The sequence below is a fragment of the Nestor notabilis genome, unplaced genomic scaffold, assembly GCF_000696875.1.
Source record: "Nestor notabilis isolate BGI_N333 unplaced genomic scaffold, ASM69687v1 scaffold7328, whole genome shotgun sequence".
In the NCBI taxonomy this organism is placed as follows: domain Eukaryota; kingdom Metazoa; phylum Chordata; class Aves; order Psittaciformes; family Psittacidae; genus Nestor; species Nestor notabilis.
Genome location: NW_009939528.1, coordinates 1 through 22,129, shown reverse-complemented (window position 1 = coordinate 22,129; position 22,129 = coordinate 1). Strand labels below are relative to the sequence as shown.

The following is a 22,129-nucleotide window of genomic DNA, read 5'->3' as shown; positions in this document are numbered from 1 at the left end:
GGGGGCTCAGGTCAGCCCGGGCCGCGCTCCCCAGGGCTCTGCCGCCCCGCCGGGGTGTCTGTGCGCGGGGCCGCGCTTTTCCCTCTCCCTCGCTGGAGGAGCCGCGGCAGTACCTAGCGGGAAGAGCTCCAGCGCTTCCAGTTCCGAAGCTGGATGTTGAGGAATGTAGGTTGTGTGTGTAGGTGCAGGTAAGATGGATCTCGGCTGCTGGGCGCAAATCGATAGGCGGGAAGCCCATTTAAACACAGGAAAAAGCGGGTTTTATGCTCAGGGTGGTGCAGGTTGCCCAGAGCCGTTGTGGAATCTTCAGGCTTCCAAACCTGACCCCGACTGGGTGAGCTCCTCACGGCTCTTCCAGCCCCAACCACTCTGGTTTGGGGAAGCAGCAACTTGAGACTTCCTGGCCTTTGAAACTAAATTTTCTATCCCTGAGTTGCCCAATTACTCTGTGCCCCCCTGTCATTTGGATGTTCATATTGGTATAACTGGCATACCAGTGCGGAAGACCATTCCTTTTCCATGGCAATAGTGCTGCTGAAATTTGCTCCAGAAAGTGGGAGTGGATGTGAAGGACAGCAGTGTTCTCCCTTGCACACATCTAAAAGTTTGTATTTTCTTGGGGATAGCTTTTCAATCAAGGATGGGTAACATGCTACTGGTGAGATATTGGGTGCTATTTTGTGTCAGGCTGGTGGTTCATTTCATTAAACCTGATGTGCTAAGGACATTAACACCATGTAGAAACAGGAAAACACGTATTAGCTCAGTGGTAGCCGTGGATTATGAACCCTATAGGGATCTTCAGGCTCCTCTTAAGGAACCTGCTGTCCCAAATGCCCTCCCCTTTGCAAACTGAAATCCTAGTATTAAGTAATTGAATCTGGCGCAGCAATTCTGCTTTGAACTAATTGTAGGCTCTACAGTTTGTGACTGCTATCAACTGAGAAGGAAAAGTTGGGGCTTGGGGGAGGTAAACGAAGTCGCAGTAGTGACAGGTTAACTAAACACAGTCAAATGGGCATGGAGGGGGTTTTGATGAAGAGAACTTGAGCATGAGCCATCCCTTCTGAGCATCTCGGCTTAATTAACTAAATTGAACGAGGCACTTGCTGCTTTGTGGCTCAGTCTTACGGCATTACATGATCCATGCTAAACTACCATGATTAGTATGTTTGAAGAAGTGTCCTGTGCTGCAGTAAATAGGTACTGAAGTAAACAGATACTGAAGTAAACACATGTTTATGTATGTGTATGCTCTGTAGTGTTGTTTTTCCTTGTACTGTTCCATCACTAATGGAGGTGTATCCTGGTTTTGTTTTCCAGTGATTCACTGTAGATGTTCCAGGTGTTTTTCTTTCCCTTCAAAGCGAAGGCTAAGAAAGCGGCCTCGGGTCCTGACATTGTTAAGCCTGCCCGAGGACATTGAAGTAAACACATGTTTATGTATGTGTATGCTCTGTAGTGTTGTTTTTCCTTGTACTGTTCCATCACTAATGGAGGTGTATCCTGGTTTTGTTTTCCAGTGATTCACTGTAGATGTTCCAGGTGTTTTTCTTTCCCTTCAAAGCGAAGGCTAAGAAAGCGGCCTCGGGTCCTGACATTGTTAAGCCTGCCCGAGGACATCTTGTTCCAAGTTTTTTGAGGACATCCTCTCAGTCAGAGCTGTGAGTCCACTACTGCTTCCCCTCTGTCCTGCACCATGGCTGGTCTCTGACTTTATGAGCCAGGACTGCACAGGGGAAAGGCTGGCTTCTTGTGTCAGAGTAAATCTGAGGAGAACCAAAGCGTCATACATGCAGTAATTAGGCTTTTGCTACCCCAATAGCAGTTTTATTTCTCAGGACTCAAGCTGAAGAAGATTAGCAGCAGTATTTGAGTGCTCTTATGTAAATTTTGTGTGGGAATTGTCCTACTAGATGGCTGTGGCTGAACAAATTGGTTTGGCTTGGCATCTCTTGTCTTAATGGGGAGTAGGCAGGTAAGGAGGTATGATTAGAATCATGGAATCAGCTGGGTTGGAAAAGACCTTTAAGATCATCAAGTCCAACCATTCCCCAGCACTGCCAAGGCCACCACTAAACCATGTCACTGAGGGACTCGCCTACACGTTTTTTGAATACCTCAGGGACAGTTATTCCTCCACTTTCCTGGAAAGCCAGTTCCAATGCCTGAGCACCCTCTTGGTGAAGAGGGTTTTCCTAATATCCAATCTAAACCTCCCCTGGTGCAGCTTGAGCCTGTTATCTCTTGTCTTATCACTTGTTATGTGGGAGAAGAGACCAGAGCCCACCTCACTACAACCTCCTTTCAGGTACATGTAGAGAGTGATTAAGTTCCAACGCCTGACCACCCTTTGGGGAAGAAATTGCTCCTAATATCCAGTCTAAACCTCCCCTGACACAACATGAGGCTGTTTCCTCTTGTCCTACCCCTTGTTCCTTGGGAGAAGAGACCAGCCACCTCCTGGCCCCCAACCTTTCAGGTAGTTGTAGAAGCCAATAAGTTCCTCCCTGAGCCTTCTCTTCTCCAGACTAACCCCCCCCCAGTTCCCTCAGCCATTCTTCATCACACTTGTGCTCCAGACCCTTCACCAGCTCCATTGCCCTTCTCTGGACCCACTCCAGCACCTCAATGTCTCTCTTGTAGTGAGGGGCTCAGAACTGAACACAGTGTTTGAGATGCAGCCTCACTCGGTGCCCACTACAGGAGGGAAGTCACTGCCCTGGCCCTGCTGGCCACACTGGTGCTGATACGGGCCAGGATGCTGTTGGCTTCTTGGCTGCCTGGGCACAAGCTGGCTCATGTTCAGCTCCACCAATCAGCATCCCTAGGTTCTTTTCTGTGGGCGGCTTTCCAGCCACTCTTTCTCAAGCCTGGAGCAGTACATGGGATTGTAACTAATTAGATACCTATCTAAAATCAAATGCAAAGAACTGTTTTTCTGTTGATCCCTTTATTTTAGTAATTCTTATTTACACTCCCCCTTTGCAGGTGCATTCACATCTTAAATACCTTGTGGATAATCATGCTAGTGTTTGGGCGTGTGCAAGTTTCCAAGAAATATGGCCTTCTCCAAACAATCTGAAGATGTTTGAAAGGTAAGCTTTAAGAAACAAATTTGTCTAACCTTGTAGAAGAGGCTGTTTAAAGGTAGATACACAATTCCAATCGGTCCTCACTATCACTGGGGGGTCTGACCTTCCCTTTTTGTAGAAGTCTTTGCTCATGGTGATGAAGGATTGTTGATTTCCTGTCTAAGCTGCAGCTTATAACTGCTGTCTCTAACTGGAGCAGAGCCCATTGCATATACCAAAGTTATTTCTCTTTAAGGGCACTAATATTCTGTATTGGAAGATAGCACATTAACTAAAACCTATTACTGATGTGTTCATATGAATGTGCAAGTGAGATCAGAGGCTGAAGACCATAACCATATTTCTGAGTCTGAATTGGTTTGTGCACTTCTTGCGCACAAAAGTATATTGAAAAATGGGCACATTTCAGTATTAAAATGAGTGAGGTTTGAAAGGGTGATAAATGTGCTTAAAAAGGATTGAGAATGTCTCTATCCACCTGATTTGAAGGGCATCTCTCAGTTTAAATGTCAAGGTAGTTGTTTTGCTTCAGACTATGTGTGTGTTCCTTCTGAAGAAGACTGCTTATGTGCACATTGGTGTGCAAGGGAGGAGTGCAAGAGCTTGATGCATGTCCTTGAGGGTACAAGAACCAAAACATGTTACTGGATTCTGGTGTTTGGGGTGCTGCATGGGAATAGGAAACCATTCCTATGAATTGTTAAATTATCCTGGATGTGAGCATACAAAAGGATTGCAGCAAGAAAAGCCTTGGAGTAACTTGGGTCCAACTTCTGTAGTGACAGTACATGTGCTTGTGGGTGGTGATCACCAGATGACATCCTAGCCTCCACTGAAGTAACTTCTTGAGAACGCAGGGCTGGAGGCACCTCCTGATGTCAACCTCGAGTATCTTCTCTATTTCCCATTCAGGGCTGCTGAAAGGGGTAACTTTGAAGCTGCTGTGAAGCTGGGCATAGCTTACCTGTACAATGAAGGCTGTAAGTGTGAAAACTTGTACTTGGGTTTTTGGGGAAGATGGCATGACAGAAGGAAATGTAGATGAGCTACAGACTTATTTGTTGGTACAGATGAGACTGTCTCATCATAAAGCTGGCACTTTTACTGGCTGTTTACCATGCTATTTCTCCTGTATTTCAAACACTGGTGGGCTTGTACCCAGTTCTACAGCAGCGAAGTGCAGGCCCAGTCTGCTGTCTTCAGTGGGTGGCTGGGTCTCATTTACTAGGACACCTCTTCAGTTTTACCTCTCAATGCAGCTTTAGCACTGGCCACTAAACTACCAGATGTTAAGTGATAGTATAGTGCACAGCTCTTCTAGAGAAGTCAATGCATAGCTTGTGATTTCATGTTTAGAAGTTCTTTATAGATTGGTAAGACTTGGCTACTTACCTCCTGTGATAAATATAAGAAAAGAGAGTGACCGTTGACAGAAGGAGCCTCCTTGCAGAGGGTACCAGCAAGGCAGGTGACTTGTGTACCAGTTTGTTTGTACACTGACAGGAATTAACATTGCTTTGGCTGCTGGTGTTTGCAGAACACCTTCCTCCCCAACTTAGGGTTTTATGTTCCTAAAGACTGATTGCAGACAGATTTTTCTTGCCATTTCTATAATTTTTAAGGCTCTAAAGGGAAGATGCTGATCAATCTTTTCCTAATTCTATCCTATTGTCTGTCTTGGCCTGCCTAAACCCCAAGCAGGAGCTGTGAATAAACTCTAAATGATTTCTGGTTTGTTTTGTTCAGTGTCCATCTCTGATGAGGGCCGTGCGGAAGTGAACGGATTAAAGGCATCCCATTTCTTCAGCCTGGCAGAGCGTCTGAATGTGTCTGCAGCTCCATTTATCTGGCTTTTCATCCGTCCTCCCTGGTCCCTGAGTGGAAGCTGTTGTAAAGCTGTGGTCTATGAGAGTCTCAAAGCAGAGTGTCAGTTGGAGAAAGTAAGATTTCTTTCTGCCTTTGAGTTTAACACAGGCTAGAAGCTGCATCTGGTTATTTCAGAAAACATACTTTGTTTCCTCAAGTTGCTGCTATGCTCTGGTTGCTTAAATGACTGTGGATCAATCATTTTAATGAATTTATTGCCAAACCACACTTGGTAGTGTATCATGCGTGCCAGAGGCCTGTAATGTGTCTCCTGAGAGATTCAGTACTGTCTCATAGGTAACAAAACATTGAGGAAAAGTAAGGCGGGGGAATGATTGAAACGCAAATAATACTGTACTCTGGAATTGCTAGCAAAAATTGCCACTGTTCTTTATCTTCAACAATTCTTGATCTCAATTGCTTTCTTCAGGCTCAAAAAGGATCTATTCTCCACTGCTTGGCCAAGATCTTGAGCCTCTTTGAGGTGAGCAGTATTTCTGGTTTGATGTGCTCAGGTACCTTTTTTCGCTGGTGCTTACCTTCATTTAAAAACAAATAAAATAATCAGCCAAATGCTTTTACATTCCTCAAGTGGGCTAGGTATTTCTGTTCTCATGAGTTTAATTTACTGGTTTTTTTAAGGGAACATCATCAACTTAGTTTATTGGATTCTACAAACAGTGAAATTAATTTTGGCTTGATCATGGGCTTGCAGTGTGTTCAGGTCTCAAAGGAAGCCTTCCAGTCATAATGCATATTCAAAAAAACCCAGTTCTTCAGTGGCAAACAAGCCAAAAAGTTTTTGTTTTGCTGAGGAAAGCCACTGCAGCTTCCTGAGCCTGGAACTTCCAACAGCAGCACCGAGTGGATATGGGAGCTCATCCCTCGTAGTGTGAAGGGGACTTGTAACTGGTTGGTTCTGCTCTATAGCTTTCAGTGGTTTCTGAAGTACTGAGACCTGGCATCCAGTTGGCTGGACAGCAAAAACATCATTGTGCCTTTTGTTCTTAGGATGAAGAAAAAAGAAAAGAATCCCTTGAAATGTTTGAAGAATCTTCCAAGCAGGGTTGTTTAAACAGCTCCTACCTCCTTTGGGAAAACAACAAAAAGGCTGCTGTAAGTAGTATGGGTTTGTCCCAAAACAACTTCTTCACTGTAGCTTCTAGATCTGTTATGTGCAACAAGTGTACACAGAAGGAAATTGCTGTTGCTCAGAATTTACCTCTTTCATAAACAAAGAGAGCACCAAGAACTCTCTAAAATGAGTTTTGTGTCTGCATTAGTGTTTAAAGTGAGTCTACAAGCAGTTGTAGCCAAGGTGCAAGCAGAAGTTCCTTTATTACTAACTCTGCTGGCTAGTGATGATATGGCTTACTGGGGAACAGGAATGGGGAGGCTGCCTGCGTGATCAGCAATAAATCTGCCAAAGCTCTCCTATTGGAATCCCGAGTGACCTGTCTCGTTCCTGTGAGACCTTAGCCAAGAATTGCAGCCACGTCCTTAAAAACAACCTTGTCGTCGTGATGAGCAACAGGCTGGTTGTGAAATAATCCACGAACCCACAGGCAGTGATTTTTTCTCTGAACATTAGTACTACAATCCTTCTGTTCAATGTGTAAAGGTGATGGGGTTTAAAATCTGTTTGCATTCCTCTCTGTAGATGTCAGATCCTGGCAGATACCTCCAAAGTCTCAGGAAGCTAAGAGACTTTGCAGCGAAGGGCTGCTGGGAAGCGCAGGTAAGACTGACTTTTCCCAGGAAAACAGACTTGGTCTTTCCTATGTTGCCACTGTAGGTTTAGACTCCTCCCTTTAGAAGCAGGGTCAAAATTGTTGAATGGTTCCTATGTGTGCATATATTTACTCTGTGGGTCCCCCTCTTTTGGAAAATACAGCAGGTCTCTGGTACAATCTGGGTAAAGATGCATTTTTTTGATGTACTTCAAAGCCTGCCCCAAATAATGTGTGCTCAAGATTGAAGCCAAACTAAGATCTACTGATCCAAGTAGTTTGTCATGTTTGTTTTCTAATTTCATCAGGAAAATTACAGGATCTTGCCCTGCCTTAGTTTGCATTTGGTAAAAAAGAAACCAACAAACTTGCTTTTGTGTTCTCTCTCCTACAGATAGCTTTAGCCAAAGCTTGTGGGAATGGAAACCAACTAGGATTAGAAGCAAAATCTTCCAGTGAAATAGTGTCTCAAATCTTTCAAGCTTCTCTTCCTATCAGCAAGCAAAGTATCTTCACTGTGCAGAAAGGAATGAATGAAACAATGAGGTAAAAACTCAGATCCAGCTGTCAGGCCACACAGCAGAATCTGTTGCCTGTTTCCTTGTATGTCTGTAGGGGGAAACAAATCTACAACAAGGTCTGTTGGAAAATAGAAGTTTTTTTCTTTACTTTTCTGTGATGGATTGTGTACAATCAGAGAAACACATGGCATTTCACAGAGGAAGTACCAGAGCTGTTATTTCATACCCTGATGAAAAGCTGAAATGAGGGTGTGAGGGTATTTTCTGGACTTTTAAGTTCTTGCATTTGTCAGGACTAATCAAGAACTGGAGGCACTGTTTGACTTGTTGGAGCTATAGTTACCCTCTAGTTATCTTAAGTGGCATTTAGCCTCCTAACTGATGTGCCCTACCTTTTCCTTGTGCAAGTGCCTATTATAGGACAGTTTCTAATTCCATTTCACAGACATCTTAAGCCTGTTGACCCTTCGGAGTCTAACAGGCCCCGGGTTTCAAATCTTTATCTCAGTGCAACATGTAATTCTTCTGATAATTCTTTTGGTGCACTTTTCTGGCTTGGAGCTTTGGAGTGGAGAAGGGACTCAGTCACTAGGCATGGGGAGGGTGTTCAGCACTCTGAATGGCTTCTAACTGTGCAGATTATTTCTCTTTCCTGTCTAGGTACATCCTGATTGACTGGCTGGTGGAAGTGGCTACCATGAAAGACTTCTCTAGCCTATGCCTTCACATGACAGTGGGATGTGTGGATCGTTACTTGAAGCTGAGACCTGTACCTCGGGCTCGACTCCAGCTTTTGGGAATAGCCTGCATGGTCATTTGCACACGGTAGGGTTCTGACTGGTGAACAGAGGTGCTTATTGTGATCATTCAAATTAATTTCTGCAGCTCAGGCTTCCTCCCCCCCCCCGCTAATAATAGTGCTAGAAAGAATCTTTGTCTTCCTTCTACATTGACTGCTGCTTGAGCTGTGTTCACATACAAACACAATCACTGCAAATGGGGCACAATGTAACTCCTTGAACATGTTTTTAAATATGAAAAACTCCATAGTGGTGGAGGTTTTCATATTTAAAAACATGGTCTAAATGCATTCAGTCAGCAACTGAAGTCTTTCATGCCACATTAACATGAGAGGGTTACTCATGTGGTAAGGAACAACTGCAGCAGTGATGTTGCATAATTTAGTCTGTTATGCTGAGATGAACCACATGGGGTAGTGGAAAATTATTCTTCTCTATTAGTTTCCTTAATATCTTGCATCTTAACCTAGGGGAGGTTTCATAAATGAGGAATTAGGAATGTTGTAGTAGGTGGTTCCAGCTTAAAGGTGAAATAAATGAAGAGCTGCTGTTCTTTCTTTCCTGGGAAAGTACCTTATGAAGTTATTTAACTCTTTAGTCACCTTGGGAGCATTTATCTGCCACAAAAACATCAGTGCATGGGTGCACAAATTCCCTTTCTTCTGCGGCTGACTGTTAATATTTCCTACTGCAGTTTCATCAGCAAAGAAATCCTGACAATCCGGGAAGCTGTGTGGCTCACAGACAACACCTACAAATATGAAGACTTGGTCCGAATGATGGGCGAGATCATTTCTGCCCTAGAAGGAAAGATAAGGGTGAGTTTGGAAAGTGCATGGAGTATTTCACCCCTTGGGCTGCTGGTGAAGTCAGGCAGTTGTAATTAGCCCTTTTTATATAAGAGGTTGGTTTTATGTGAGTGTTCTCAATCAGCTGTGGACACCATCCCTATGTCAGAGCATGCAGATACAAAACCCTCTTTCTGTCAAGATCAAAACTTAAGAAGCCATTCATTCTTTCACTGGAGAATGTTTCAATGTCAGTGTAGTAGTTAGAAAAATAAGTAAAAAAAACCCTGATGTAATGAGAACAGCATCTCCTGGAAACAACTGTTCTAAATACTCGGTGCTTGTCTTGTATTCCCAACCTCTGTTCTCTCTGCACTAGATACCTACCATTGTGGACTACAAAGAAGTACTGTCAAACATAGTCTCGCTGGAGAGGAGGACTCTTCACCTCTATAGCTTCATTTGTGAACTGTCGCTCTTAAACACAAGCCTTTGTGTATATTCCCCAGCTCAGGTGGCAGCTGCAGCACTGCTGCTGGCTAAGATACTACACAGGCAAGGTAAGGAACCTAGCCTTAAGTGGAGCTCAGCATAAGATGTCAGCCTGCCTTGTCTCTTTGGGGTTTGGGGGGGTTGCTTAGTCTTTAGACAAGATCTCCCAATCACTTGGCTGGGGGAGAAGAAGAGAGCAGGTATAAGACTTCAGAATGAAGAGCTGAGTTCAGTCTGGTTTACCTCTTAATAGCTATAATGAACAAGCATCAGACTATGCAAGCTTTGTGTTTAAATGAGACTGAAGATTTCTATACATAAGTATAACTTCAGTTTGGCAGGTAAACCTACTCTTGAAAATAATTGTGAACTATATATGAACAAGGGATAAGCTTGTAAAGGTCATGATCTTTATCCCTTAAAAGCATGTCTGATTACTGAACTGCTAAGCTCTGTGCAATGGTAATATGTGTTCTCTTCCCAGCACGTCCCTGGACCAGCCAGCTGTCTGAGTGCACTGGTTTCTCCCTTGAAGACCTGCTGCCCTGTGTCCTAAGCCTCTACCAAAAGTGGTAATAGTTTTGGAACTCTTTAGGGGGGGTACATGTGTACTTGGATTCCAGCTCTTGCAGACATGCTCTGCTGATAGGCTCGGCCCTTCCCAGTGGCAGAGATGGCTTTGGCAAACTGCCTTGTCTCCCCTGACACAAGGCACAAAGGGGAAATGGGCCAGTCTGGGGACAGCTCTTCTATTTCTCCCATTTGGTAGTGGCTCTGGGTTACAGAAGATTTGATGCTCCTCAAAGCTTAACAGCTTTCAGCTTGCCAAACAGTTCTGTTTTCAGAAGACTGAAACTAGCTTATTGGGGAGCTTCAGAAGGAGTTCCAGGAGAAAAGGTAGCTCCCTTTACAAGGCAAATGTCTTGTTTATACCCAGGAACAAAGAAGGAATTAGATTCTCATATCCTTAGAAACCTAGTGTCCGGTCTAGCTGCTTAGTAGCTCTGTTGAAACACCAACTTCATAGCAAGAGCTGAGTTGGACAGAGGGAGCTGAGAGCCCTTAAATTGGCAGGGTTTGTTAACATTGTTTTGTATAATCCATTCTGAGATTGGGGCTTTAATCTTTCTTTCCAGCTTTCACGATGATGTCCCAAAGGACTATAGGCAGGTGTCCTTAACAGCAGTGAAACAACGATTTGAGGATGAGCGTTATGAAGAGATAGGCAAGGAGAAGGTGAGTGAGCTTTTAGTCTGTCTTTGGTGTCTGACATCCAGAGCAAATCTACCATACAGCAGGATGTGATAAACTACAAATAATGGGAAGTGGACTCTAACTTAAGACTTTTTTGGAGGAGAGGATATCTGAGTAAAGTGGTAGCTTTAAACTTGATCTGTGGGACATTAACTGCTCTGTTTGAGTACATGTGGGAAGAACTCACTGGGATAGATTTCTCTTGGAAAATAAATAGCCTCCTCCTGGCTATTTATTCATTCTGGGAATCTCATGGTCTAATTCTTACTGGCTGGTCGATATTTTTTTTTTTTTTTTTTTTTTTTTTTTTTTTTTTCTCAGATGATGAGTTACAGCCAGCTCTGTTCAGTGCTGGGTGTGAAACAGGAGGACCCGGAGCCCAATCCCTTGCACACGAATGTGGTGGAAATTCAGACTTTCCTGAGCTCTCCCTCTGGCAAGAGAACTAAAAGGCCAGTATAACTCCTCACTGTAAATGCTGCTGAAGATCAGCATGAGCTTTTCCTTCTCTGGTATCCTGAGGTTTCATTCTTAAATATAAATCTTTCTGTAATTACCTTAACATACCTGTGAAAAGAGCAGGAAGAGAAGACTTGGCTTTTAATGTGCGACTTGTGGATTTCCTTGATGCAGGAGGAGGGAAGACAGCATCCAGGATGACAGAGGCAGCTTTGTGACTACACCGACAGCAGAGCTATCCACACAGGAAGAAAGTCTTCTAGATAACTTCCTAGACTGGAGTTTAGATTCCTGCTCTGGTTATGAAGGTGATCAGGAAAGCGAAGGCGAGAGAGATGGAGATGGTGAGAGGGTTGTTCTCCTTTATAAAAGCAGATGAGAATTAAAACTGTCTTTTCATCTTTGCTTAAAACTGTTTCTCAGGCAATGGAAGCCTGGACTTTCAGCTGAAGACCAGCTGGAAAAACTCTCCCCCTTCCCTAGTGGTTATAACTGTCGAACTATTTTAGAGGTATATATCTGTCCTCTTTCTCTAGACCGCTTCAAAATGCGATGAAGCATCTGTAGCTGCTCAGCATTTCAAAGTGAGCCTGTTTCCAGGTCCAGCTGATAGTGGACCAAATGTGCTAGATGGCCCACTGTGTTAGACATGCTATATTATCAATCTTGCTGAATTTAGAACTGGCTGTTCATTTTCTAAACAGCTCTTGGTACCTATCCAAACAGTCTGAGGAGGGGAGAAGTTTTTTTTTTAACTGGAGAGGGACTTTTCACAAGGGCATGTAGTGATTAAGACAAGGAGGAATAGCTTTAACGTGAAAGGGGAGATTGAGATGTGCTCTTAGGCAGAAGTTCTTCCCTGTGAGGGTGCTGAGGTGCTGGCACAGGTTGCCCAGAGAAGCTGTGGCTGCCCCATCCCTGGCAATGTTCAAGGCCAGGTTGGACACAGGGGCTTGGAGCAACCTGGTCTAGTGGAAGGTGTCCCTGCCCATGGCAGGGGGTTGCAACTGGGTGAGCATTAAGGTCCCTCCAGCCCAAACCATTCTATGATTCTATGAAATGAGGGTGAACTTAGTGCTCTACCCTCCTGCATGTAAGTAGGCATCAGGTTTCCACTCTTGGTTGGTTGTTTTCTGCTTCAATGCCTGCTGGGTGTTGCCCAAATCAAAACTAAACTTTTTCTTTCACCATCCCACAGTGACAAGTCCCAGTGGGATCCTTGACATGACGGTGGTTTACATGGATCCTGCGGAGCACTGCTGTCAGGACTCCAGCGATGAGGACAACCTAACTGTGGAGTGGGGTGGGCACACAGTGCCCCTGGGAGAGGCAAAGCTGCTGGATGACACTTACAGCGTTTCAGCATATCTCACCCCACGAAATCCTAACCTGGAAGGGAGCTCAGGCTACTCTTCCGTCAACAGTGCCAGTCCTGTGTCTTCTTTAGAAGGCAGCCTTGGAGTACCTCTGAAACCTACCTCAGCACTGTCTGCTGGCAGTGCCAGGAGCAGGGAGCCGTACCTGCCTCACTACCTGGAACCATGTTTACAGTCAGCCTGTGCTAGGCCTGGCATGGGGAAATGTGACAGAAGGCAAGTCAAGAGGAAAAATGTGGCAGAACACAGTGAAGAAAGGGTCAACTTGGGCTTCTTCAGCCTCTGATATCCTCATGCTCTTTATTTTTCTAAGATTCCTGGAATCAGTGTTTCTGTTGTAGTCATACAGGGATGATAATTGTCAGTACCTCCAAAAAGAGCCCTTCCCCTTAACTTTGCTTATGTCTCTCTTGTAACCTGTAGCTCAGTTCTGGGCCACTTCCTTCCTTGCTAGCTGCCTTTTTAAAGTATTCCTTGTTGTCTGATCCTCTGCAAACTAAGATCCTTCTCCACATAGGAAACGTTATAGCTCATTTCTGTCATACCTCACCCGTTACTCCTTGGTGATAGGAAAGAACTTGTCATGTCCCTTGCTTTGCTGTGAGGCCTGGTACCATAAATGAAAGGAATTGACTTTGGTTCTCAAGTTACTTGCTGTAACACTATGTTTGAATTCTTCCACTTGAAAGACCTTTTTGAGGATGTGCTGCCTCTTCCTTCTGGCCAGGTACTGTCTCACTTAGCTGGTGCTTCTCTTCTATGTATATACCATTTGCTGCACTGATACTAGGTCTTTATGGATACAGTCAAGGTAAATGAAGGCTCACTGCAGGTCTGAGCTGCTTTTTTTACCTACCTCTCAGATGGTTTTTAACTCCGTTGCCTCTGGCTCTAGCTGCCATGTTTTCCTCCCCTGAAAAATCCTCCTTTTGTGCCTTAATGCTTCACTGCCCAGTGCTCCAGTAACATGATCTCTGAACTGTTAGTGTCTGCTGGAAAAGTGGTTGAACTGCTGCCTCCAGCCACTGCCTCCACTTCATTTCCTGTCCCGCACAGTCTTCCTTGATGTTTCCATTAACATGTCCTCAAGGAAAGCACAGATCACTTGAACACTAGACCAGGCAGCAATGCAGGAAGGGCAGTCAGTCTCTTACTGAAAGCCCTAATTTAGGTCTTCCTATTAGTTACTAATCTGCAAAGGCAGCATCTGCTTTTCTTGACAATGATGAAATCTGTGCTGGCCATCTCCACTGACCTCAGCCCAGCAAGCCTGGGCTACAGCTCCTTCAGCCTGTGAACATGAGAACATCTTCTCTTGACAAACACCAGTGAAATACCAAGGTACCAGATGTGCAGGAGACATGACTGAATTGAACACTGGAACTGGACTCTGCCTCTTCCTCTGGTTAGAAGTTACTGTGGCAGTCGGCAGCAGTTCAGATACACACAGTGTAGTTGATTTTTTTTTTTTTTTTTATAAAAAATTTCTTTTTTAATACAGCTGGCTCTGTGTCTTACTTCACTGACTTGTGTCCTGCTACCCTGGGAGAACTTGGGATGTGGGGGGTTGAGGTCAGAGTCAGGTTCCTGGGATTAAGCTGTAGGCTGTTTGCATTAGTATCATGAGTAGCTGGGAAAACACCCTGCTCGAACAACCCTCACTCTACAGTAGCCCCAGAAAGGCCCTGAACGTGCCAAATAATAACCAACAGCAGCTTTGGGTGCTTGGCCACAAAGTTTATTACAAAACTATGTACTGTCACTCTAGTTAAAATAAAAAAGTCCCTGATTTAGCTTTCTGTTGCCAGGCTTTGCCCTTCTCCCTGTGGCTATGTCAGAGTTCTTGGAACAACGTGCCAGGCAGGAGCATCTTCACATTAACTTCTTGCAACAGCAGCTCAAAATTCAGCATTGGCTCACATTAAAACTGTTCTAAAACAGGGGGGTAAAAGTTAAACAACTGTGGGAAAGGCCTCACACTGCAGAAAGCTTTCAACTCTTTTGCTGTGCAAGTTGTCTTGATCTGAAAGAAAAGGAACAAAATAGGAACATTGATCAGCTCAATTCCTTCCCTGAGGAGTAACTGAGGTGATGAGGAGCTAGCTCTGTGTTTTGGGGCTTGCTGCTTAGCCTAGTGGCTTTGCTGAGGCTAAAACCAGGCCTATCTCTGTCCCAAGCCTCAATCTTGGAGGTGCCTCCTGGACAGAAGAGAGCACCTGTGGCTAGAGCCACCACTTACTGCCACAGGCCCGAGGCAATAAAACTAGAGCTAAAGCTGCTTTCTGAAAAGCAAAAGCTACAGTCCAGAGCCTTGGATCTTTAAAGAAAGAAATTTTAAAAGGACCAGAGTACATCAATTTCTATTTCGTTACCACCTCCACCCCCCAGCAGACTTCAGCCTTTGCTTTGTTAATCCTTGCTGGTTTCCTCCAAGGACAAATATTTCCAGAAAGAAATGCAGGAAACTTGCTGTGACACAGGCTAAGCCTGGCTTTTAGCACTGGGCTGGGCTCTTTACAGGGAACGGTGAAGGGCCAGTGCTCCCTCCACACATCAGGAAAGAGATCTTAGAGCCTGCTCCATCCTCACCTCCCCAGGCATGCCGGGGCACATGGAGCAGGGCAGCAGCACTAAGCTGCTGCTGTGCTCACAGCAGTGCAGGGGACAAGTGCTCCCAGCTGCTGCCATCCAAACCGTGGCACTTACTCAGGGCACCATTTTGATATCCACAGAGTCATAAGCTGAAGCTTTCATCTTTTCCAGTGGTTTCTTGAAGAGCTGCCGCAGGGCCTCATAGTCAGGCTTCACCTCATACTCCAGCACCATTACTTGCTGCAGGTAGCTCTGTAGGGCATCTGCAAGGCAAAGAGCATCACTGCATGGAGCAGCACAGTAGCTCCAGCTGTCTCTACCGAGCTGCCAACATGTGCCCCTCCAGCAACGCTCGTGGATACAGACAATGGGTATCAGCCCTCCTTGTTTTACTGTAAAAACAAGGGATTTGTCCACAGGAGCCTGTCAGTTGTGCAGTGGTTGGTCACCACTGCCAGTGGCAGCCCGGCCGGTGGCAGCCACTCTGGACTAGCACCCCAGCACAGAGAAGGCTCTAGCTTCAGGTACCCTCAATCCTCCTTCCCCAAGTCCCACTGTCACAGACAGCAAGCCTGTACCTGGAATGGATCTCTGCCTGAAGCACAGTCGGAGAAGGCATTTCACATCCTCTCTGTACCTGGAATGATCAGTGCAGAGAGCTGTCAGATGAAGAGCAATGGCACAGGTGCCTGAGCAGCCTGTCTTGGGCAATAGGGACAGAAAAGAAGGCTGAATTCAGATGGCCACGTTCTGAATGGAGCAGAAACCAGGGTTCATCAAACACCCTTTGGCCAGGCTCAGCTTTTACAGTGGGAGTTACCCACAGCCCTGTAGTGGGACTGTGCCCAAGTGATTTCTCTTCAGGCACAAAACTTCCCTCCCTGCTGTCTGCTGAGCAAGAAAGTAGCAAGGGCAGACGATTTCTCCTACTTTTCCTTCTTCTCCATCACAGTTTCTACTTTGTCCAGCTCATCAGACCAAGGTAAGAAGCCACAGAGCCATTTCAGAAGACAGTAGCCCAGAGATTCCAAGTCACTCCGCCGAGATGGTCCTGATGGGAAGGAAGAGAGATTTACAACAGAGTTTGGAAGACCCAGGCTAGTGCCTCTCCTCCAAAGGACACCAGCACTTACTGCACAACCTTGGAAGTCTGTTTGAGGTGGCCCCTCTGTAGGACAGGCAACCTCCTGAAGGGGCACAAGACTAAAGAGCAGAAGTAAAGAAATGCAAGACTTTTGTTAAGACAGGCTCTGGGCTATCAATACTTCTGGAATGCTGTGAACTCACAGTCACTTCTCAGCCTCTGGAGGAAGATTTGCCCAGTCTGAACATTGGGAAAGAACAGTCACATCCCAGCCCAGAGAGGAAGCAGCTAATTTAAAAGCTTTCCCGGCTCTCATTGCTCCAAGGTCAGAGCAGAGCCTGCTGCAAATCTGGTTTGGGCAGAGATCCAACCTTGCTTGAATCAGATCCCTACTAAGCCAGCACAAAGCTGCCCTGTTTTCTATTCCTCACACGCCTGCAGTAGCCAAGGTTCCAGATGGAGCACGAACATCCCTGCACCTCTTGCTGCAGTCACTGAGTGACCTGCCAAGTCCCAACCTAGCAGCCCAGAGAGAGGCAAGAGTAAACAGGAGCTTCATTCCAGATGCATGTGAATACCTGGAAAGCAGCAGTAACAGAAACGCCAGCAGGGAGCCCCAGCTCCAGCCAGTACTGCCACAGCAACAGCTCTAGAGCTGAGCTCAGGTCAGAAACCAACTCACCAGCTCCCTTGTGGCTGTCCACACTGATGAACTCTATTGTGCCTTCATGAGGGGTCCTGCTGCCTTCGCACCGAGCCACGTGCTTCCCTCCTGGGCAGTAACGGAAGGCAAAGCAATAGCCTGCAAGGGTCACCTAGGAAATCATCAAGAAGCACAAGTCTGAGTGTGTGTGTGGTAAGAATTCTGCTTGCAGTCCCATGAACCTGCACCACAGCACCTGCCTGAGCACTGCACATGATGCACTGCCTGGTCCCAGGAACCTGGGTGTTGCTCTATCCTGTTTCATAAGCCCACCTGCACAGCACCACCTCCTACCTGCGTGTGGTCTTCTGGGTTCAAATATATGTTCTCAGCTGTGATGTCCCCGTGCACATACTCGTTCTCATGGATGTACTCCAGGCAGTCCAGCTAGGAGCAAACAAGAGAGATGAGCATATCAGAGCCACACAGACTCCCTCAGCACCCCAGCTGTCACTGAGCTGGAGCCTCCCCAGGCTCCTCACAGCTGTGTGGAGAGGCAAACAAAGCTCTGTGTCTCTCAGCTTCTAATGTTCAAGTGTCAGGTTTCTCTCATTCTCCTTACCCCAAATTCCTTCAAGGTGACATATTGTCCAAAAGATGCTACTCAAGTTTACTACAGCTCAAGAGATGCTACTGAGACACTTCAACCAACCAACACACACACAACCCCCGCCCCGGGTCAGCTTTACACCACCTTCGAGAGATCCAGAAGAAAGTTATAGGTCCTTTCTGGAAAAGTCTCTTAGGAAGCAGTGGTTCTCTACCTACCAGCCGGACTACAATCTGAAAAGCTGCCTTCTCCCTCAGTAGGTGCAAGCCATCATTCAGGACAGACTGAAGAGTTCGCCCTAAGTCAGAGAACACCAAAAACCTACAAAAGACAAGGGCTTAGCACACAGCACCCAATCTGGAAACACTGCCATAGCCACTCGCCAATTCATCCCCTGATTAGAGCCCCCTTCAGTTCCAGTGGGTTTGGGCAAACATTTCCTCAACTTTTGATAACAGAAAACTTCTTGAAAGGGGGAGAGATACTGATCAAGTGTTGCAGATACAAAGCCTGAGTCTCCCCTTTGGGTTAAACTTAAAAGGCAGGAATAAAGGGAAAGTAGCAGGAAGCAGCAAAAGCAATGACTTCACCAACAACAGAAGGACTGAAGGGAATGAGATAATGGGGCAAAAATCAGTGACATAGGAGCAGTGCTTAGGTTTGGGAGCCCAGAATACAACAAGAAGAGGAACAGCAGACAGCAAGGAGGGGAGGGAAAGTAAAAGGTGGTGGCAGTTGTGGGCCAAAGAGCTCAGCTGTGCCCTCCACAGAGTCAGCTCACCTGTAGCTCTCTGCATGCAGTCCAAAGCCAACGCAATTGGGTATTCCCAGCAACGGCACAGAGTGCCCCTTCCTCCACTTCTCCACTAGAATGGAAGAGGACAGAGTGCAGCAGATGCTGCCCAGGAGCTCCAGCAGGAAGGAGCTCAGCTGGAGATGCCCTTTCTCCAAAGGCTGCTCTGCCCTGGGCAGCTACAGCTGGATCCTCTCTCATAGTGATTCTGTCCCAGAAATGCCAGCCTTATGTGCTGGGGTATTGGTGTGTCAATGCGCAGTGCTGCAGAGCAAGAGTGGGACAGACAGGATTCAGGAATACTAGAGCAGGCTAAGGCATATGGTTGCTACAGGGCAAGGGAAAATGAGAAAGGGGGAGAGAGAGGGCTGGAGAAGCAGATTTTTACAGTCCTCCAAGAAGTGGGGGTTTGATGTGATCTCCCCTATCATCCCTGCCCATGTTCTGTGGCTCTGGTTTTCGGGTCAATGCAGTAAATACCAGATAGGAGGTGACAGAAGCACCCATGGAAGGGGCACAGAAAAGAGAGGGAGCCAAGGCAGGTCACGCTACAAGGCTGAACAGCTACACTGAGATCGAGACAGAGCAACAGAGCTTCAAAATGCCAATACTGCAGTATCCAGGTACACAGGGACTCCTGGGAGAGCAGGCTCCTGACCCAAGTGCGCAGCGCCCTGGCACTAACCAAACAGTGAATTAATTCATTGCAGCCTGGCCGTTGGAGAGACTCACATGACTGATGAGAGTGGGGTGGCAGTTTTCCTACAAGCAGCCTAGTCCCTGCCCCTCCAAGAAGCACCAACCTGTGGCCGCCTTCGCAGCTCGCTGGAAGAAATTCTGTTCATTGTAGATCCTTCCACCTTTTACATCCTAAAGGGAAGAGGAAAGACCATTACCACAGCCACACACCCCCTGCTAGAAGAGGAAAATTGGGCAAGTTTACTACAGGACCTTCACTACTCATTTTAAAGAAAGCAATAATCCCCCACAAAAAAAGTAAGTACCAGAGCAGCAACAAAACTCAGGTCTTTCAGGTCACTAATGCTGCACCCAACAACCACAAATGCTCCAAGATCAGCACAGAACCAGGGAGCAGCTGTCTCACATTGGACATTTCAGGCACTACCATTTACAACTGCCTGTGGGTTATAACCATATCAACAACACAGACCTGCTGCAAGGCAGAGCGAACTCCAGCCCCAAAGCTGTTGCGTTAAAAGGAGCAGAGGTGACTTTGTTCCCCAGAGCACAGATGAGGTTCTTCTGCAAACAGGCAAGTCTCAAAGAGCTGTAACACTTTATTCTAGTTGTCAGAAAGGGAGAAAGTCTGTGACATTTAGATGTCTGGGCAGTGTGCTGACATCTTCAATCCAGCTTTTTTAATCAGCAAGCAGTACTGCACTTTAACTACTGCTGTTACTGAGTAACTTGCAGTGCATATAGTTTACAGTCAGTATGGCAGAATCCCAGACTGGTTTGGATTGGAAGGGACCTTAAAGCTCATACAGTTCCAACCCCCTGCCATGGGCAGGGACACCTTCCACTAGACCATGTTGCTCCAAGGCCCGTCCAACCTGGCCTTGAACACTGCCAGGGATGGGGCAGCCACAGCTTCTCTGGGCAACCTGTGCCAGCACCTCAGCACCCTCACAGGGAAGAATTTCTGCCTCAGAGCTCATCTCACTCTCCCGTCTGGCAGGTTAAAGCCATTCCCCCTTGGCCTGTCCCTACAGACCCTTGTCCAAAGCCCCTCTTCAGGTTTCTTGTAGCCCCTTTTGGCACTGGAAGGATGTATATGTGTTTGCCTACGCACACACACACACATATATATATATATATTTTCAGCACACTGCAAACTAACTTGGGACAGATGCTATCATGCAGGGGAGGAAGCAGCAGTTTTATATTCTAGCTGGTTTGACACCAAAGGCCCTATCCACAAGTGGCTGAGGTAGCTGGAGGATCAACAGGCCCCAGACAATACAAACACCTATGTTCCGGAGGGTATTTTATTCAGCACCTTGCCTGGTGAGCAGATCTGAGCCACCAAACCCAGGAGCCATCTCCTCTCGTGTGCATTATCAGACTGTACACACCTCAGCAAGGCAAGGGCTGGGCCAGCAGAAGGCTACCAAGCAAAACACCCGAAAAATGCCAAAGGTGCTAAACAGGGTGGCTGGAAATGTGTACACAAGTTTCCTTCTGTAAAGCTTCCCACCTACTGCTGCTTGTTTTGTGGCACTTGGCTGTCTTTTCTCATTAACACTATTCTTTCTCTGGCCTCTTAAATGTCTCTTCTGACAAAATGGACAGTGACTTTTCACCAGGTCCCCCCAGAGCTATCAGCACTGGTCCTCCCACAGACAAGTGGTCCTCCCAGGAGCCACAGCAGACTAGAAAACAGCTCTGCTCTGGTTTGTGAGTTACTGAAAATCAGTCAACTGGATTCCCCTGCAGAGCAGCTGTTACTGGAAACGGCACACTTCTGGAGAACCCACATTACTGGCGAATGCCTGTGAAGCTGGCTCAGAACCCCATCTAGAATTGGTTTGATCTGAAAGCACACTCTGGCCTTACTGAGCCTCTCAGTGTTGGTACGTCACACTACCTCAGCACAGCCACCCAATTCTAATCTACCCAGTTTCCCCAGACTTCAGCAGGGTACATACACACTTGCCACACAGGAAAAAAGCAGGTCTGACATTAGAGAATCGAGATCTCCACCTTACACCACCAGATCCAGTTTTGGAGGTACTGAGCCTGGCAGATCAAAGAGGCAAATGTTCTGTGATTAGGGCTTTTGGGGGTTTTAATCCTCATATCTATTTTCTTCACACCTTTAGTGGAAGAGCCAACTTCTACCGAAATCCAAGCATGATACTCTCAGGAAGTTACATCCATCTCCTAAACGAGGTGGGGCCTCTGTGACCACCTTCTCTGAGTTCCTGGGACATTTCTCTCAGCCATATAGGGCAGACAGGGCAGGTCCTGGACACAGCACACTATGCACTTCACTATTCCTTACCCAAATGGATCAAAACTCACAAGTTTGAGGGAGTATCTTTGCTTTTGAGGACAGGCTCCAGATGCTGACTGCGCTGTGGAAGGATGGAACAGATGTGGTTACAAGAGCATGGGAAAGAGGTACTGCAGCATCAGCTGCACCATTAAACACAGCCCGTCCAGCTGCTTCTACTTATCCTCTGCTTCTTTCACTTGGTCTTCGCAGATCCCTACAAGATAATCCTTACCTTGCTCCCAGAAGCACAGCACCCTGACATGCTGCAAGTGCAGTTCTGCTTAAGCCACAGAAGCATCTCAGCATGGCTACAGTAGAGGGGTGCTTTAAGGTGGCATGTGAAGAACAAATCATTAGTAGAATCCCAAAGGCACCCCCAAATTCATTTGCTGAGCATTCCCTCCAGCTCAGTTTGTAGTTTGTCAAATCTGTAAGACGCCGAAGTCCCTTCTGCTCTGCATGGGTGTTAAGGGTGATATGTGGCCTTCCTCCTCCAAAAGGATTTGCACCCACTACTTGCCCTTAGGGTAGCTTCTCTGCTTCTGCTCTTAGACCAAGTGCTGTACACAGGTTACCTGCTGCTCATCACCTAAAACCTGTCTTTATAAAATCACTGTAACAGCAACAATATTTTCTCTTTTTCCAACATCACATCCTTATGAAGACATAGGTGGATGCTCAGCCTTTGTTATGCAACAGCATAAGTAATGAAAAAGAAACTAAAGCCACATATCAGGTAAAACTTACTAATGGAGAAAATCCCTCCAGAGCAGTTCCCAAGTTAACAACAGAGAGTAAGATTGAAACCTTTCCTTTGGAAGTTTACAAGCAGACTGGAAAGAAAAGATCAGTCGTCACTAAGCAGCTGAGAAGCAGCCCAGATGATTTAGCTGCTTTCTGGCCCCCAAAACAGGCTGAGAATCCTGAATTGGCATTTGGTTGATATTCACAGAATCCCAGACTGCTTTGGATTGCAAAGACCTTAAAACTCACACAGTTCCAACCCC

General features: G+C 46.2%; 2 protein-coding genes across 2 annotated transcripts; one reads left to right on the top strand and one right to left on the bottom strand.

The window, feature by feature from the left end:
* The first annotated feature begins 153 nt into the window (after nucleotides 1–153).
* Nucleotides 154–12,667, top strand: CCNF (cyclin F). The gene is given in 18 exon segments (XM_010019915.1): nucleotides 154–169; nucleotides 1,524–1,638; nucleotides 1,640–1,664; nucleotides 2,992–3,098; nucleotides 4,008–4,075; nucleotides 4,842–5,035; nucleotides 5,392–5,445; nucleotides 5,973–6,077; nucleotides 6,622–6,699; nucleotides 7,086–7,237; nucleotides 7,873–8,037; nucleotides 8,707–8,830; nucleotides 9,180–9,360; nucleotides 9,777–9,864; nucleotides 10,429–10,528; nucleotides 10,868–10,998; nucleotides 11,180–11,349; nucleotides 12,204–12,667. Coding segments are annotated over 18 exon segments (2,337 nt in total).
* A 2,420-nt stretch (nucleotides 12,668–15,087) lies between these two features.
* On the bottom strand, nucleotides 15,088–21,201 carry VRK3 (vaccinia related kinase 3; the record flags this gene model as incomplete). Its single annotated transcript, XM_010019916.1, has 9 exons — nucleotides 15,088–15,236; nucleotides 15,552–15,610; nucleotides 15,904–16,024; nucleotides 16,740–16,872; nucleotides 17,055–17,147; nucleotides 17,529–17,631; nucleotides 18,092–18,176; nucleotides 18,907–18,973; nucleotides 21,149–21,201. Coding segments are annotated over 9 exons (863 nt in total), but the record flags the coding sequence as incomplete, so codon positions are not given.
* Between the last annotated feature and the right edge of the window lie 928 nt (nucleotides 21,202–22,129).